This window comes from Cloeon dipterum, chromosome 1 (assembly GCF_949628265.1).
Source record: "Cloeon dipterum chromosome 1, ieCloDipt1.1, whole genome shotgun sequence".
Lineage (NCBI taxonomy): Eukaryota > Metazoa > Arthropoda > Insecta > Ephemeroptera > Baetidae > Cloeon > Cloeon dipterum.
In genome coordinates, this window is record NC_088786.1 from 8,734,881 (window position 1) to 8,751,827 (window position 16,947).

The following is a 16,947-nucleotide window of genomic DNA, read 5'->3' on the forward strand; positions in this document are numbered from 1 at the left end:
GATGGCGCTAGCGTTCCTCGACAAAGGAAATTTCGCAGACGTGTGGAATGTAGACTGCGGTGTCCCAATTTGACCAATTTCCCGATTTCATGTCACCATAAGCTGTGTTCGCCTGAATCTCGGCCCGGGGGTCGTCGAGGGGGTAATGCAGGTGCCCGTGAAGACGGCCGAGCCGCGCTTTTGGTGAGTTCGCCTCCGTGAGAGCTGTTGCGCGGACCCAATTAACAGGTGTCAGAGTGTGTCTACCGTCTGCCGCGCGGCCTTCGAAGCAGCAGCAGCGCTCTTGTCCACTCTAAAATTTAATAAACAACATATTTATCGCAGCGATTTATTGGCATGTCTGTTGGTTTTGCAGAGCGATGGCCCAGAGCAAGGACGAGGTCCTCAAGCAGGGGTTTATGGTAAAGCGGTCGCAGAACAAAAAACGCTTCACTGCTGTCAACTACAAGCAACGCTGGTTCGTGCTCACCAGGAATTACCTGATTTACTATGATGGAGACTCCTCTGAGGTTCGTCTTTCTTAATTCGAAATTAACCCGTCTGTACATAAGACTTATGTGCACCTGTAAATTTCACGCAAAAAGTATAATTTAAAAAAAATCAAAGCTCTTCTCCCTTTTGTGTTTATACTTTTCCTCTTTGTATGATGTGAATTTGTGTGCAAAGAAGATGCAGTGTGAGCGGAGGTGTGTTACTTGATTTTGCAGGAAGTGCCCGATTCGGTGGCCCTGGCAGCAGTCAACGGGGGCACCAAGTCCTCGTACGCCTCCGAGCTGCCCTGTCTGCAATTGCACTCTCTGCTTAGCCGGGTACGATGATGAGATAACCTTTGGGGGAACTAACGGCTCTGGAGGTGATGGTGGTGGTCTCTGCATGGTGGACAGTACTCAATTGTAATTAAATTTTTAGCATTACTATCGTGCTTCCTTTGGAATCTAACCTTTGACTGATACTCTAGAGGCTAGTAGTTACCATTATGTTTTGACTAATAAAGACTAAACGCCTAACACACTGTTTTTGTATATAGAAGCTTTTCAGTCGAGTGACTTTCAAAAATCGATGAGTATAAATTTAAAGCATGCTCAAAAGAACACGATTTTTTATAGATATAAATAAATCCTACGTTAACAAAGATTTCTTTATTATAGTGAGAATTTTCATGGCAAAGCAAGGTTACATTTTATTGCCGCGCAATTTGAAATATGACACATCGGGTAGTTCATTCGAAATCTTTGTTTCTTAAATTTCTCGGGCAACTGTCACGATGATTTTGCTAAAAAAATTTAGAGGTAGCGTAGCATTGCTGTCTGAATACACTCTATTTTTCTAATAGCTCTTAGTGTTTAGTTTTTTTTCTGTTTTTCGTTAGAGAAGTTTCTTGCTCAACTAGCGACTGCCCTATAATTTATGAGCCTCCTCTCCCGTTTTAGGGCAGAGGGTTTCTCAAAAGGTGTTTCAAATTAATAAAATCAGGAAATTTAAATACATCCAGTTGTTATAAAAATTTAACAGGCAGAAAATCATTTTTGTAATTAAACAAATTCTAAGCTGAAATTCCAATTGTACACGCACGAGTAGATTCCATCTGATGATAACTCTTCTAACAAACTTCTTACAAAATTAACTATGTTTGTGTTAAAACTCCTGTGGGTTTGTTAAGAGGAAAAATAAAAGAAACTAAAGAATTTCCTCTTTTCAAAGGAGCTGTTTTGGCCTGTAAGGCTTCCTTCGCAACTTTTATAAAGCTGGCAAAATTGCCACCTGCCATGCTGAACGTAGAATTTGTTCAAGTAGATTTTTTATATTCTCTTCGCCTTTACACTCATGGAATGTACATTTTTTAATGAACTATTTTATTGGACACTATAAGAGTAAAACAGACAAGATTTATATGAATATCACCGTTCACTGCTCGTTTTTTCTTTGTCGCCATAAGACGGTAAATTTTGAGGTGTCAATATTTTTTTGGTAGTTTCACAATTTGTATCATATTGAATTTATATTAAGCTTCCTTGGTGCATATCACCCTGGTTATTTTACTAATTTCTAAACTTATTTCCTGCTCAATCAGTTGATTTTTCAAAGCTTCTTATCTTTGCAGGAACACAAAATAAGCAATGATCAAGTAATTCCATGCCTTTTTGGATCGGTCTTAAATTGTCAAATACCATTTAAAATTTTTGAACCCCCGTCTTAAAAAGTGTTCCGGGAAAAAATAGTTTTTGAGTGACTTAACTGCTAAGAAATGAAACATAAAAGTTTATTTCAAAAATAAAATTTAACCAAATTGATGACATGACTTAGTTAAAAATATTAACAACAATTCATATTTATAGTATAAAACCCTATGTTTCCATCAGCAGTAGAGTCGGTAGGAAATTAGTATTGAAAAATAACCAGCTTGCTTGACATCGATGAATCTGCCTTTGATTATAAATTTATTTTAAAGATGTTCAATAGGATATTTATTATTTATCGCGCTAGCCTTTTTCCATTGTTATTTTTTTTGTGATTTAAAATGAAAAATTTAATTTAAAAAATCAGAGTACCCATAATTATCTTGAAATTCAGTGTCTTTGACTTGTTGCACGATCTGAGAATTCATAACAGCGTGAATCCCATCTTAACGCGAAACAGGGCAAAAAGCCGCGGAAACGGATAAGCATTTTTGTTTTAAAAACGGTGAGCGCGCGGCCGTGGGTGCTCGCCGCAGACGGCTCTTGTCGAGGAGTTTTTCACGCGTCGTAGCTTTCTCATAAATTCTGCACGAGCATGCAAAAGCGTGGTCGGTCGGGCGGGCAGGCGGGGGCGCGTTCCGCATATTTCGGGGGGAAAAGCAGAGAAAGTGAGTCAGCCGGTCTGCGGCGGTCCGTGGGGAGGGGCGGAGGGTGCACGGACCCCTCGGCGCATGTGTGGCCGCCAAGGGCTAGAGCAGCCTCTGCAGTCGCAGCCACCCCGTGCCGCCTCCGACCTGGCCGCTGGCCTCCGCCGCCCCCGCCTGCCTCACTCGGTTGACTCGCAGTGATCGAACGGAAGCGATTTAGTGCTTTTCCGGACGCTCGGTCTGAAAGAGGTGAGCGATCCTCGATGATGGAGCCACGGCGGCGGCTGCGGGATCGATAAAATACCGCCGCCGCGGCCGCTGCGAACGCAGACCACAGCTGTTCCGGCCCAGTGCTCCTGGCGGCCCGTCGGTTTCGGCCCCGAGAACGCGTCTCGCGGGCCGGCCTGTCCGCGGCAGGGTCCGCTGACCGAGTCGCCGCACCGACGGCCCCCAAGTGCGCGGGAGGGCGTGGTGTTCCCTTTATTTCACGCTAACAAGCTCATCTCCTTCTCTCTCTGTTGTCAACCAGCTCTTTCATCTGCAATTCGTCGGCGTCGAACAAAGCCCGAGTTTTCGTTAAGGATTCTCTTTATTTCTCACGCGCGGCCGGGTTTTCCAGCATCCTCGCGGCGCCTGTTGCAATCGGCCGAAAGTGAAATAATGATCTCACTCGCGACGGCGGTGGCAGTGGCACTCGCTGTGCTGCTGCTGCTCCTGCTGCCGTGGATGTGTGTTTGCCTCTCTTATTGATTTATGCAAGTTCTTAGTAAATAAGCAATGTAGAAAAGTTGAGATTCAATTTGCTCGGGTCGAGGTCACGCCGGTTTCTGTCATTCACGACATTTGACGTGTGCACTGTGCAGCAGCAACAAAGATTCGTTCTATCTTGAGGAATAAATCTCACCAAGGGAGATAAATTAATTCTGCTTCGGCAGTTTACTATGGATCATAGAATTTCTCCGACTATTTGAAGAGCACTGGGATGCAAAAGCAAAGGCTGCAGTAAACTGGGGCACAAAGAATTTTCTTTTATAACGGAATTGCCGATGTAAGACACGAAGTTTGAACTTGTAAAACTGGGTATAGGATCGGAAACATTGAATTATTTTATTTATACTCTTCATTGAACCAAAAATTACACTTATCAGCGACATCCACACAAATTGCTATATAACTTAGACGGAGATTTTTCTTTTTGTAATATTCTTGTACATTTCAAGATATTTTTCAATCATATTTTATGGATTTTTGCGCTGAAAAAATCCAGCAAATTTGACTTCCAAACGGACTCTTGAGCAAAAAAATAGCCGTAAAGAATTGCTTAAAACTCTTTTATTGCCACTAAAATATTCAAATTAAGATTTTTTAATCATGAATTTTTGAGCAAGGGAGACTAGTTTTTTTTTAATTTAGTACAATTATTCGGTTTTTATCATTTAGAACTGATCTTTCGTCTCAAGCATGCCAAGTTCTAAGACCATACAAGACGGATTTGGCAAATTTAGATAGCTTCAAACGTTTTTTAACGCTTAACAGTTATGAATGGCTCATACTGTGTGCTCATTTGATTTTCCTGGAACGTTTGGAAGTTCATAAAAACCCCAATCGTTTGAATCCCACAGCGCTACTTATGAAATTTCTACATAAATAATTTTACGCCCCTAGATATTTACAAACAAATTTCCTTGTTGAAATATTACACAAAATCTAGTACTAACAAATCCTATTAACATCTACTTTAATCATAAATAAAACGCTTGTTTCCCGTGCATGGTGGTTAAAGCTGAAACTAAAATCCAAACAGTGCTTGTACAAGAGCCATTTCAACTAACAGTGTAGATCATGTACAAAAACCCGGGAGTGTTTTGCTCGAGATTAAACGTAGCATAGTATGAATAATTAATTATTGCAACCTCAAGTGAGGCGTGCTGCATTACGTCTAGTCTAATAAACACGTGTATGGATTTTGCAGAGGAGGCGAGAAAGAGGGCGCATAGAACTGAGCAGAGTCAGTGTAGTCGAAACCGCTCAATTAGCGGGGGACGGCGAGCCTCCGCCCCCGGTCGGATTCGCTTTCCAGGTGGGCTACGCCGAGGGAGGCCAGAGCTTCACCCTGCATTTGCTCGCCAGCAAAGAGCAGGACAGGGCCGACTGGATCAGGTCTATCAGAGCAGGTGCGTTCTCGATGTTCCCTCTCCAAAATCTCGGGAAAGTTTTATTTATTTACTTGTTTATTCTTGCATAGCACTTAAAATTAAAGTACTTCGAGAAACGGCAAACGAAGGTAGCAAGATCTTGCAAAAAGATCAATTAAAAGTGAATTTTATTATACAATTTTTGTTATTTTATAACTCTTGAGTTGATGAAGACGTTTTCCTTACAAGGAAACCTCGCATACTGACTGAAAGTAAGTTTTTTTTTAATTTTCTGAGAAACGATCAAATATAGAAAGCGGTGTATGATTTGAACTATGTCAAGAAAATCAATAACAATTCATTGGTGAACATCAATTTGCACTTATAATTCTTGAAGATAAAAAATTGGGTCAAAATTAATGGTCAAGTGGGTTATGTGATAAACGTTAAGGACCCTTTTAAATCTCAATCTTCACTTTCCAAAGGTGAATTTAAAATAAAATTTATCTAGCCAAGCAAGATCCAAATCTTAGGCCCCAGAGGTCAAGGCCAAAATTGACATTTTTTATTTAATCGCGATTTAAAAACGTTTTGATCTAAATAAATCAGCTTCCTTACTATACGTCTAATTTATTTTTTATTCTGATATTAAAAAATTGACAGATGATTTCCTTTCATTTGCCTAATATTCATATCAATTACTTTATCAATGCAAGTGGAGATTCCGATCTCGTGACGAATAATTTTGCTGATAGCTGGTAAATGTTCCCCACATTAATCTAATTCTAATCTAGTTCTGTTAATCTCTTTGAAGAACAAGGAGTTAGATAATTTTTTAAGACAGCAACACATCAAGCCGATTTCAATAAAAATGCATTTTCGCTAACTTATCTTTCATGTCACTTAAAAGCCTGTCAAATTTTCACACAAAAAAATCTCTTCAAATTCGTCACAGTTTATCGATTCCCCCATTTAACGCCAAAACACAATTAGGCATCATCAATCGAGAAAAGAACTGCGTCGTTCGACAGTTCAAACAACACTCTCGAGCCAGAGATAATCTAATCAGCGGCTCTCGGATTTTTCCGCAGTGTGCGCAGACAACATCAACCTGAGCGAACGGTTTCACGTGGGTGTGTGGAACGGTCGGCGGTGGTCGTGCTGCAGGGTGCCGACGCGTTCAGCAGAGGGGTGCGACTCAAGCTCGTGGACTCCGCGCAACCAGCAGTCAAACCGCAGCACCAACTCGAACCAGCAAACACAGCTGTCGGTCATCAGCGCGCCTACAACAGTGGCTGAGCCGGAGCAGACGCCTTCTACTCGCTTGGGTGAGTTTTCCACTTTTTTTCCCCGCTAGACGATCGGGATATTTGTCTGTCCGGTCAGCCGTGGCCTAAGATGCATCGCTGACACCGCTGGGCATAAATTACACTCGTCGGTGCATTTTACAGCGCTCGAGCTGACGGCACGCCGTTAGCATTAGCATAAAGCTGGAATTTCAATGAATTATGAGCCTGATGGAGATAAGGGGATTGCTTCGGAAGCCTCTGGATTTTGCCGTTTTGCGATAAAAGCTGGTTTTTAAAGCGCAAATCATAAATTATGGTATTGAGATCGTGGACTGAAACATTGCTGAATTGTGAAGCTTATCTTTGTGGAACATTTGTTGGCGTGGTCTTTTACAAGCTTTTTGGTGCGGAAATTAGAATATATTTTGCTATTTTACTGCCAATATTTAAGATCAAAATGTGGAAAATAAGAGAGGTGGTACACTGAATGCACGAAATTAATAATATTTTGTTATATACATTTATTTAAAGATAAATATGCTAGAAATGAAAACTTGTGGGATTTTTCTTATCTTTTCAATAGAATTCAATGCCTTTTTAACCGTATAATTTTTACGTATCATTATTTGGTTTTTTAAAAATACCCTAATGACCTTTTTCCAGGTTGTCAGGAAAATTATTTAAATTGCCCAAGAGTAGCAATATTTTCTATTTACTGGATTTTTACCCCTAATGATTTAGAAACCGACCAAATATGTTTCAAAATAGCAATCAAAACTGACTTTCAGGTTTGAGAAAATATTTCAACTGAAAAACCAATCAGATTTAATTTCAATATTAAAACAAAGCGACACAAGGTTCCTGACGCACAACTTAATGTTGCGCTTTTCCTCGCACTGAAAGTTGATTTAGACCGTATTAGAGGGTTTCATTGTGCCAAAATGGCTATATATTGCATGATTCGTGCTCAATTTATCGTCCGATTATGATGGTGTAAAATTCACAGCCTTAATTTAAAAGTATCCAAAGAAAATCACTAGAATCTTAGCCAATTTTCTCCAATATAAAATTGCACTACTACCCAGGCCAATTTTAGCTGTTAACACTATACCCTCAAGGAGAGTGACAACAAAGATTCCTCTTAATTAACACAAAAAGACCGAAAACACCCATTATCTTATTTCTGCTAATTAAAGGTGATTGTTTTGAAGAGCATTGTTCAACGACAACAATCCAGATCCAGAGTAGATTTGTGTTGCTGCTTCTCTTCCGGCCCTTGCGACACTAATAGCGACGCCGTTGTGACATACCGAAACGACATTATTTAATCTCACGAAATGCTTCTTCGAATTTCGAGTCCCTCAGGCGAGCGTTATGATTTTTCACCTTCCCCGTCCTTTTTTATGGACACCTGAAGCATCATCGAAACCCAAGCGGCCTCCTGAACGACATCGCTGTAATGTTTACACTCACGCAACCACCGTCATAATAAAAATAATACGATTTGAAAGCCAATCTGCTCATGATAAACAACTTGCATCGGCCACGCGTGCTGGACAGTAAACATACAGATTGAATGTGTACAGAAAAAAACGCCATCCGGTGACTTTCAGCAAGATGAGAGGAAAAAACCTTTGTTGCGAGAACATCTAATAGCCGCGCTGCAGATGCATGTCGTGTGTACGGCATTGCGCATTTTGATCAGAAAATCGCTGCCATAGGTAAACAGTGCGCGCTGGAGGTCACTTGTTTTTACTCAGCGACAGCGTCGTTAAAGAGCGTGATATTCGATTGCCAGCGCCGCTGCTGATTAGCTAACCCACGCTCCGAGAAGTCGTGTGTGGTTGCCATCCTCGTGTTTATTTATGCCGACTTTTTAACATTAATTTAGCAATTTGTATGTGATTACATGATTTAAATGCACGATCATTTTCTGGTGCCTTAATTTGATTAAAAAAAACTCGTTTCTGACAGAAAAATTGAACAATTTTACCAAAATATTTTAAAATTCAGATAAGGGGGAAGAGATTTGATTTTGTTTTTTGCTCGGTTACTTTCAAATTAGAATTTAAATATTGCCATAGGATTATCTGACTTACTGCTTCTTCCTTCAAGATTAAAAATAATTATTTGAATGAAACCCTTTTAAAATTTCACTGAGTTTGATTTATTCTAATATCTTTTCTGGTAGTGAGACTGATAAATACTTTTAAAAAGTAAAAATTTAATCTAAAATCAGACTTAAAAATTTAGCTTTCGGAAAAACTGGCCTGGATTAATTCGCAAATTAGTTGAAGATTCAGACTTATTAAGACAGAATTTAAATAGATTTAAAATGGTTTGAGTGTGCTTTATACTAATTTGAACTATATGATGGTGGTATAATATTGTTATGTAGCACTTGAAAGCCTATGAGCTCAGTCAGGTAAATTGTAAAAATGTTATTACATTTTTTCTTCAATTTTAACACTTTTTAATTTTCATTTAATTTTGACTACATTTACGGTAGTTTCAACATTTAAAAATGATTAGCCAAACAAATTTGACTCTTTTAATTTGAAATGCTATTTTGTTATAAATCGATTTGCACAGTTCCTGGAATTATTTTATTACTGTCCACAATATGAGAAAATTGTTGAACTCCATTAGAGATTTACTTCCCCTTTAACATCTTCAAACTTTAATCCCTTTCTAGTGCTCATTCCATATTCCTAACGTTTAATTTGAACTTTTACTGTCAACATCCCTCAAAAATTAATTTTGTCATTCACTGCTGTGAGGAAAATTCGTTCAATATTGAATTAACCTCCGGGCTCTGCCTGTGTGAGATCGGTCTGGCAAGCAGAGTCGGAGGAGCCGGCCAACAAGGCTGCTGATAATAACAATTGGAAGCGCGAGGAGTCGGCAAATTGCCTCAGGTCAACATCGGAAGCGGAGGAGGCTCTTCTCTGCTGGGCAACTCGCCCGGAAAGCGAATCAATTTGCCTGCAGCCTTGGCTTTGATCGGAATGGCCAATGAATCGCAGCAGTGCGTGCTGACCCTGGTCAGGTGTTGTGTTTGCGGGTTACGTCACGCGCCTGCCTCACATTTACGTTTAGCGCTTTATTTCGGCGCCTACTTCCTCCTCCCGCGTTCTCATTGTTCCAGAGCTTTCATTACTCAAAGTGGACGAAATGAGAGCTGTTATAAAAGTCGGAATTGCATTATTTTTCTCTGCATCATATCGCAAACGGAAATCCTTGATGGCAATCACGTGCATGAAATTAATTTTGCTGATGCGCACCAAAAAAGCAGCTTTGCGGAGCAGGAATTTTATCAAAAAATGCATGATGTGGCCTAAGATGCTTAATCGTAAGTGGCAATTGTTACAAATTATTTGTCATTGCTGACTCTATTCCATCGAATTTATAATTTTTTTAAATCAAGCAACAGTGTGCAAATTTGCAAAAAGTCAGGGCCATTAACAATTAAATTTCAGCTGTTGCCAAATACCTCGAAATATTACACAGTGTGTATGTCTATGACATTTCGCTTGATTTTGATTCCTCTCGCTGCGACCTATTCGGTGTGTGAATTACGAGATTTATTTCCTTTTGATGAAATAAATCATGATTTTCAACAGCTTGCTGCTTAATTAGCACGCAAACTTTGGAGCCGATTTTCTCAGAAATTTAAACGACGCCCGTCTAGACAAATTTTAGCTCTCTCCTGATTGTTTTAATATTTTAATGAGAGGTAAAGGTATTTCTAGTTAATTTTGCTTTACAAATTCTAATTAATTTATTTATAAATCACGTTTGGATATAAACAGGTTTAGGTATATAATCAGCTGGAAGAAAATACTTGCGTAAATGCCTTTGTGAGTTTTATTAACTTCCGCTAATGTCCATTGCTAATCATATCAAGCCGCACGTATAATCACAGTTTGCACAATAATTAATTTTTCCTCGACGCTCGCAAAAAGGCCAGCATTTGTAATTACAAAAGCTATTCCTATCGAGGCACGCGTTTTATAACCTGGTCCCTACGTAACAACAAAGCAGCAATTAACTCCTGGTCAGGCAATTCAAGGAAAACCAGCCAAGCGCGCGGCCCGACCTTACGAAAAATCAAATTTTGACTCAGATGCGTGGAATGCTCGTTCGGGGAAACCCTTTTCACTTATTTCGAACGGCGAAAGTGAGATCCTGAATCCGCTCTATAAAAGTTTTAAATATTTTGAAAGTATATATATGTACAGCAGGTTTTTTCTTATATATTTGGAGCATATTTCCACCCTGTCTTCCTAGAAAATTCAGTCTATTGAGTCGAATTCAATAGGCACAGTTAAAGAGATTCCGTCGTGGAGATGTGAAACATGACCAACGGTGAACATTTACGAGAAAATAAACGAAAGCTGGATCCTGTTAGCTCGTATCTTGATTCATGCAAATTACTTACAAACATTTGCTTGCTCCTCGGGCAGTAATAGACAATATCTCTACCTTTCCTTATGACCAGCCCAACCAGGCACTTAATGTTGCCTATTGTTTAGCTTTTTGTTTTTGTGCTAAATGGAAAACCGTGCAGCAGATGATAACTTTCGTAGCTTGAGAGCCTAACGCGGCAAAATTTGAATTCCTCTCCTGTTTTTTTTTTATCTTTTAAAATTCAGAGTTGAAAATAAACATAACCTCGCATGTTTTCGCAGTTGTTTCGACCCCTTATGCCTCACCAGCAGTACTTGACCTACTAAACACAATTAAATCTGCAATTTTTTTATTGTTCTGCATATTCTACCAAAATAGAGGCCTTGATTATTTATTTAAGAATAAAATAAGCGAAATACAAGTGATTTACTTATGTTACAACATAACAATATAAATGTTTGTGACGTTTTCATATGCTGAATCCTTTGTCAAGGAAATAAGTGTGAAAATGTTTGTACCTTAAAATAACTTCTAATGCTAAATATTTCCGTACTGACATTTAAAGTGCTAACCTCCTGAGCATTTTTGGTACCTGATTACAGCAATATAATGTAAAAAATCGGCTGATCAAAGGTTTTAGTCGGTTTAGATGGTCTTAAGACGATTTTAGACGGGTTCGCACCAATAGACTAGGTTAAATGGCTCAAAATTCCACGATTCGTGACCATTTGATGGCTACAGGATGATTGGAAGCTCAGAAAAAAAGAATCTATCGTCTAGTTCTTACAGCCGTAAACAAAGCCTTCTTTGACAAAATTTTTAATAAAAATATAATGCAATCAAAATAGTGGAGATCCGATTTAATCCTAAGACAAAATGCCTTGCATTTGCTCTTTTTCATCGGCAAAATGAGGACATTGCCTTGATCCGACCGGACAAAAACATCTCACTCGCTCAGCCAGGTCCGTGAACGATGATTACAACTACTGTAACCAGTGTTTTGGAAAATTGGAGAGTTGGTTTTTTTGGTGCGACGTACGTGCTGAGAGGCGTTGTTCGTTCACCCTGTCTGGAGAGCATGGGATGCTGCGAGAGAGCACCGTCGTCACCTTTTCAAGGCCAACCAGCAGCATCTGCCCGCGACCGGTTGGTGGCGCGCCGCCTCCGCGTTCGTTCGCTGCGTCAGGTGCTACGGCCGCTATCAGTCAGTCAGTGCGAGCTGCCCTTGCGAGGCGTGTCGCGGTCGCGATCGATACACACATACTCCCTGATTGTTTGTTGCCAACGGCGGCCAACGTGGCTCGCGGTGGCCAAAAGGCGGCGGCCCCTTCGGGCAGCATGGTGCGAAAAGTGCTTCGGTGCGGATGGCCCTTGTGGACTTTCCTTGGCCTTCCATCCACCTCTTCTTCCTCCTCCGCTTCCGATCACTCGTGCTCGTCCCTCTCAGGCTCATCCTCAGGTTTGTCTTTTCGTCTTTAAATCGCGAGAAATAATATTTACCATGACAAGAATTTATTTACTCTCGTCCGTTCAATTCAAACACAAATTACAGTATTATTTATAAAAGCATGTTTTTATGGATTCTTCGTGCATAAATAAAATTTCGGTATGCAGTCAAATAGTAAATAATTATTACAAAATCAATTTTTTAGCTTAAAATTAATTTTAGTGTGCATTGCGATTAAAATTGGGACTTAACCTTAAAATTGTGCTCAGCAATGAGTTCAGTCGAGCGTTTTTAACTTTTAACGACCACATTGACTTGAAATTTCTGCAGCGGTGAATTTTATTTTTAAAGATTAAGTACTAAACCAGTTTTCCTTGCAGTAGCATATCGGAAAAATTTCTCTTAAATTCATAGCCATCATGTGGGAGAAGCCATTTTAAAAATCTATCTTTAAAATATTTCATACAATAATTCATTAAGGTGGCTCGAATACCGAAACATTTTCACATTTTCTTTCGTTAGGGTAGCCTTGCAGGCTCTGAAATCTTGCGTAAGATATTTTTGTCAATCATTCTTCAACAATTTTTTTATCAATACAACGCCGTCTCCCTGCATGCCAATTATGTATCAATTTTTCGTTGCATCCCAGTTGCACCACTGCCAGGGTTGTTGTGCTGCTCAACAACTTTTTTTTATTAAGAAACTGATTTAAGTTCTTAACAAATAAAGGGCCCCCTGGTGTGTATTCATGTCGAGGCTTTTGAGTATTTGAATAGGTTGCTGCTGGTATTTATTGCAGACTTTACGGCAGCAATGGCACTTAACAAACAGTCGGCTTGCTCAGCAGCATTTTCAAACTTTTGAGGTGCACCTTAAGGGGGTCTTGAAGCAGTTTTTAAAAAATGACTCAACATATTTATTTATTTTGATACTTTTCTGATTAGATGTGGTGGCTTTTTTAAAAAAAATACTATAATAATTAAATTAGGGTTATCCTTTCAGACGTAATGTTAAGGTAAATTCTTGACAAATATGTCTAGGTTTTTCGAATGCACTCTGAAATAGGATTGACCCTAAAAAACCCTGGAGAACCATTTTGTTAGCAATGCATTTATGAAATGTACGCGTTGCGGGGTGGCCGCACAGTCAGGGAGGAAAGGACTTATCCTCATTGTTTCATGGCAAAAGACAGACTAATTTATTCTACACTACGTACTCTGCGCGTACATATAGATAAAATACTTCAATTAATTCTTGGGATGTCTTGGGAATAACAGTTATATTGCGAAAAAGCTAATTCAATTCATTTTTTTTCTCCAGTCAAGTCATTCTTTATAAATTAAAATCAAAATAATAACATTTGGGAAAAAAGGAGGCTTTATGGCACCGCAAATATTGAGTCAAGGGGCTACAAAGTTAGCACATTTTCAAATGGCCAGGACTGTCCCCTAACTTGAAATATAATATAAATCATTTTCCACCAGGATTTTTTTACTTTTTCAATTTTGAAAATCTGTTGTGAAAAAAGATACTCGGAAATAGTGGGCTTCCCAGCTTTTTTCACTCGACGCAGTCTCCGCAGAAAAGTTGTATTTAGCTTCATGCGAAATTGGCAAACCTCGCAAACCACGCTTCCCTATTTGGCATGAAGAATCTCAGCCTTCCTTGCTGAGTTGGCTTTAGGACCAGTTAAAATTCTTGTCCTTTTGTTTTAGCTGGAAATATTTTCCCAAGTAATCAAAACAATTCCAAAGAATTAAAATGCCAATCAAATTGTCAAGCTATGAAATAAATGTGATTGCAACAGAGTCAAGAGAATCTTTAATAATCTCTCCCGCCTACGCAAATCCTCAGGAAAGATTTTTCGCGTATAATTTCCCTTCCCTCGACGACGGGCCCGACGAGGAGGAATTATAAAACCACTTGCAAAAGCTAATCCGCCCCGCACACAGTCGCACAACAAAATTTCGAGCAGGCAATCTGGCCACAAAACAGCATACGCACTCTCGTGATTCACTTTTTTCCGCTCGGCGAAACATGAAAAGTCACAAAGTCGCACATTTTGCGGTCTGCAGCACGCAGGCGGGCAGGTCGTGTCGGTGCACTCGTGTATAATATGTATATTTATAATGGATGCGGCGGCAAGGACAAAAAGACAGATTGCCTGCCAAAATGAGGCAAAAAATCATTGCAGAATCCACAATGCGAGTCTAACAATGAGGAAATTACCGCGTTGATGATCACAGCCGAGCGTAGCCTTGGCAGAAAACGTGCTTAGCCATAGGTGCTATTTTGGCAGGAAGACTCGCTGCCGCCGCCACCGCCGTGTGTGTATGTGTGTGGAAGCATCTTCGTGGCTCTACGCTTCGTGACTGCGACGCGTACTCTCTGTGTGTGCCTTGACCTCTGAGCAGAGGCAGGCAACCGGCGGTCGGCCGGTCTGTCTTTGCTGCACTACTCGTCGGTCCAGGGGCACAAAAAGCAAAGATTACAGCCCTGAAGGATGTGAGCAAATAAAGTTTCCTCTCTGCATGGCTGCACGGCGCGCGATCGATCGCACTCGCGAGCATAAAATGTGAGAAATGAAACCGGCTGATGTCGTTCTTTTTTTTAATATTTTTTGTCTTGACGTCACCGCAATTTTTCCCTGTGATCTCATGCCCAGTTCAAATTTCCTCTCGAGAGTGTCGGTCTCTGATTTAGTAACTGGTTTCAAATCTGACGAGAGCCGAATGGGATTTCACGCCTTGCTAAGACACAAGTGCAGTAAATAATAATTTTTTAACACAACAAGACCATGACAAAGGCTAAGTGTTTCTTGTACGTATACGTAATACGAAGAAATGAAGTTAAAATCAACACAAATTTGGAATTTAAAGCAATAAAATGCAAATTCGAATTCATTTGAAATTTTGAAATTCATTTCCTCAGAGTGTAAGGATTCTTTTAAAAATAAATCACTTTCCACAGTCAACCTTGAACCCTTAAATACGGTTAAAATTTTAGATCATGCATCCGTCTGAATTATTCGTGAAATCCCCAAGAAGCAACAATAAACTATGCAGGAAAAAATCGTAAAACAGAGTCAAAATTTAGTTTCTTCGTGTATGAATTCTAAATATTAAATAATACCGTTAAAGTTTTGTAAAAACTGTTTCAACACATTTCAACATTTTCACTTTCAATATAATCTTGGAAAAAATTATATGATATTGTATATTATTTTGTCCTTCGAAGTTAACAAATACTAACTATTACAAGTTAAAAAGCAAAGTAAAACAACATGTTATGTTAGGGGCAAAAATTAACAAAAACGCTCTGCCTGGACTTTTGAAACTACTTCCAATTTGAAAGGTAAAATATTAATCAAGATAGGAACTCTTACTTAGAGTTTCAAAACGTGGGAAATTTCCATTGCATTTTTATATTTTGAATGATGAAACCGACCACCAACTGGCACGTTATGTTTAATCGAAAGAGATTTTTTACTTTATGTAGTTCAACGAACTCAAGAAACTTGTTTTAACTCCCAGAAGATATTGGGTTCGTAACCAAATCGAAATTAATCTCCGAAAATCGAGAGTGCTCTTCTCGGCATCGCCCGAGGCAGGTAAACTCGTCTCTCATAATAGGATGTTAGATCTCACAACACGAATAAAAAAGCTCATAACAATTAAAAATTCTGAATTGAAGGGCTTGGATCGTCCAAGACCCGTAAAAGAAGAGAAGTCACGAGGCCTTCCACGATCAATAATAATATATTCCGCGACCCTAAATATTTGACCGTGAACAAAATTTCCAACAATCCGTGTCAAGTAAACAGCAGGATATTAAAACTTTCCTTTGACTGCATACGAAGCGGAAAATTGACTGTGCGCCGCCGCCGCCGCACGTTATATTTACTGCACTTTAATTACGATCGCTAAGGACGCCCCGATATATACAAACGGGAGCAGACGAAAAGATTCCTTTGATTAGATGTGTTGGTTGGGAGATGAGTGATGAAGCCTTTGTCGCTGGCTGCACGGTTGCTTAATCGGATGCTGGCTGGCTGGCTTCTTACGTTTTAAGCAGCTTCTTTCGTTTCTCGTCAGGGTCTTGTGTGAAGAAGGATAATAAGGACTCGTGCATCCAATCTGGCCGCCGTCACTCACGATAGATCCCACCTAGCGATAGACACAGAGAAATTGCCCTTGACCCAAGTGAGTCTCTCTGTCTCTCGTATCGAATAATTAATTGTTTCGAATGGTAATTCAGAGGCGTCCCATCTTCCAAAATTTTAAATGAGAATAAATTACAAACGAAACGAGGAAAATAACCATTTGAAGTGATTTTTCATTCAAAAACGATTGGATTTAAAAGGAGAAAACCCATTGATCTGTTTTTAGGTTGACACAGTCCACAATTTGAGTTTTTTCGAGTTACCAGGGTTAAAGGGCAGACAAGTGATCAAAAATGAGGTACATTTTATCAATTACAAATTTTGATAAATTGTCAATTTGAATTTTCTCTCACTTATGCTTGCATTATAAACCAATTTAAAATTATAAAAATAATCATCATTTTTTGGTCTATAACGTGTTTTAAATTTCTGAAAATAGCCGCAGTTATTCACAGCAGTTTTATTTTTAAATAACCAAAATCAAAATTTCAAATGACCAAATTCGCAATATTTAAAGCAATATTAACCTTTTTTACTAACCGCAAGATTAAAATTTTGATTGAAACAAATTTATTGTCATATACGAAATTCCAAAATTTTGTAATATTTTAAATCTTGCTGGTGATATCGGAATAGCAGCCCAAGACTGCAAACCAAGCGGGTCACACGTTCTTTGCACA

General features: G+C 39.3%; 1 protein-coding gene across 4 annotated transcripts in view; it reads left to right on the forward strand.

Moving 5' to 3' along the window:
• The window catches only part of Btk29A (tyrosine-protein kinase Btk29A), a 27,404-nt gene continuing 10,457 nt past the window's right edge, over positions 1-16,947 (forward strand). The window contains exons 1-5 of one of the 4 annotated variants that reach the window (XM_065486737.1): positions 1-183; positions 356-509; positions 708-809; positions 4,797-4,998; positions 6,051-6,287. In XM_065486737.1, the coding sequence (XP_065342809.1) occupies positions 360-509; positions 708-809; positions 4,797-4,998; positions 6,051-6,287 (691 nt within the window). In that variant the 5' untranslated portion in view covers positions 1-183; positions 356-359. Of the gene's footprint in view, positions 184-355; positions 510-707; positions 884-4,796; positions 4,999-6,050; positions 6,288-11,868; positions 12,118-16,947 lie in introns of those variants that run through there. The other 3 variants (XM_065486745.1, XM_065486756.1, XM_065486763.1) reach the window with 3 other exon arrangements.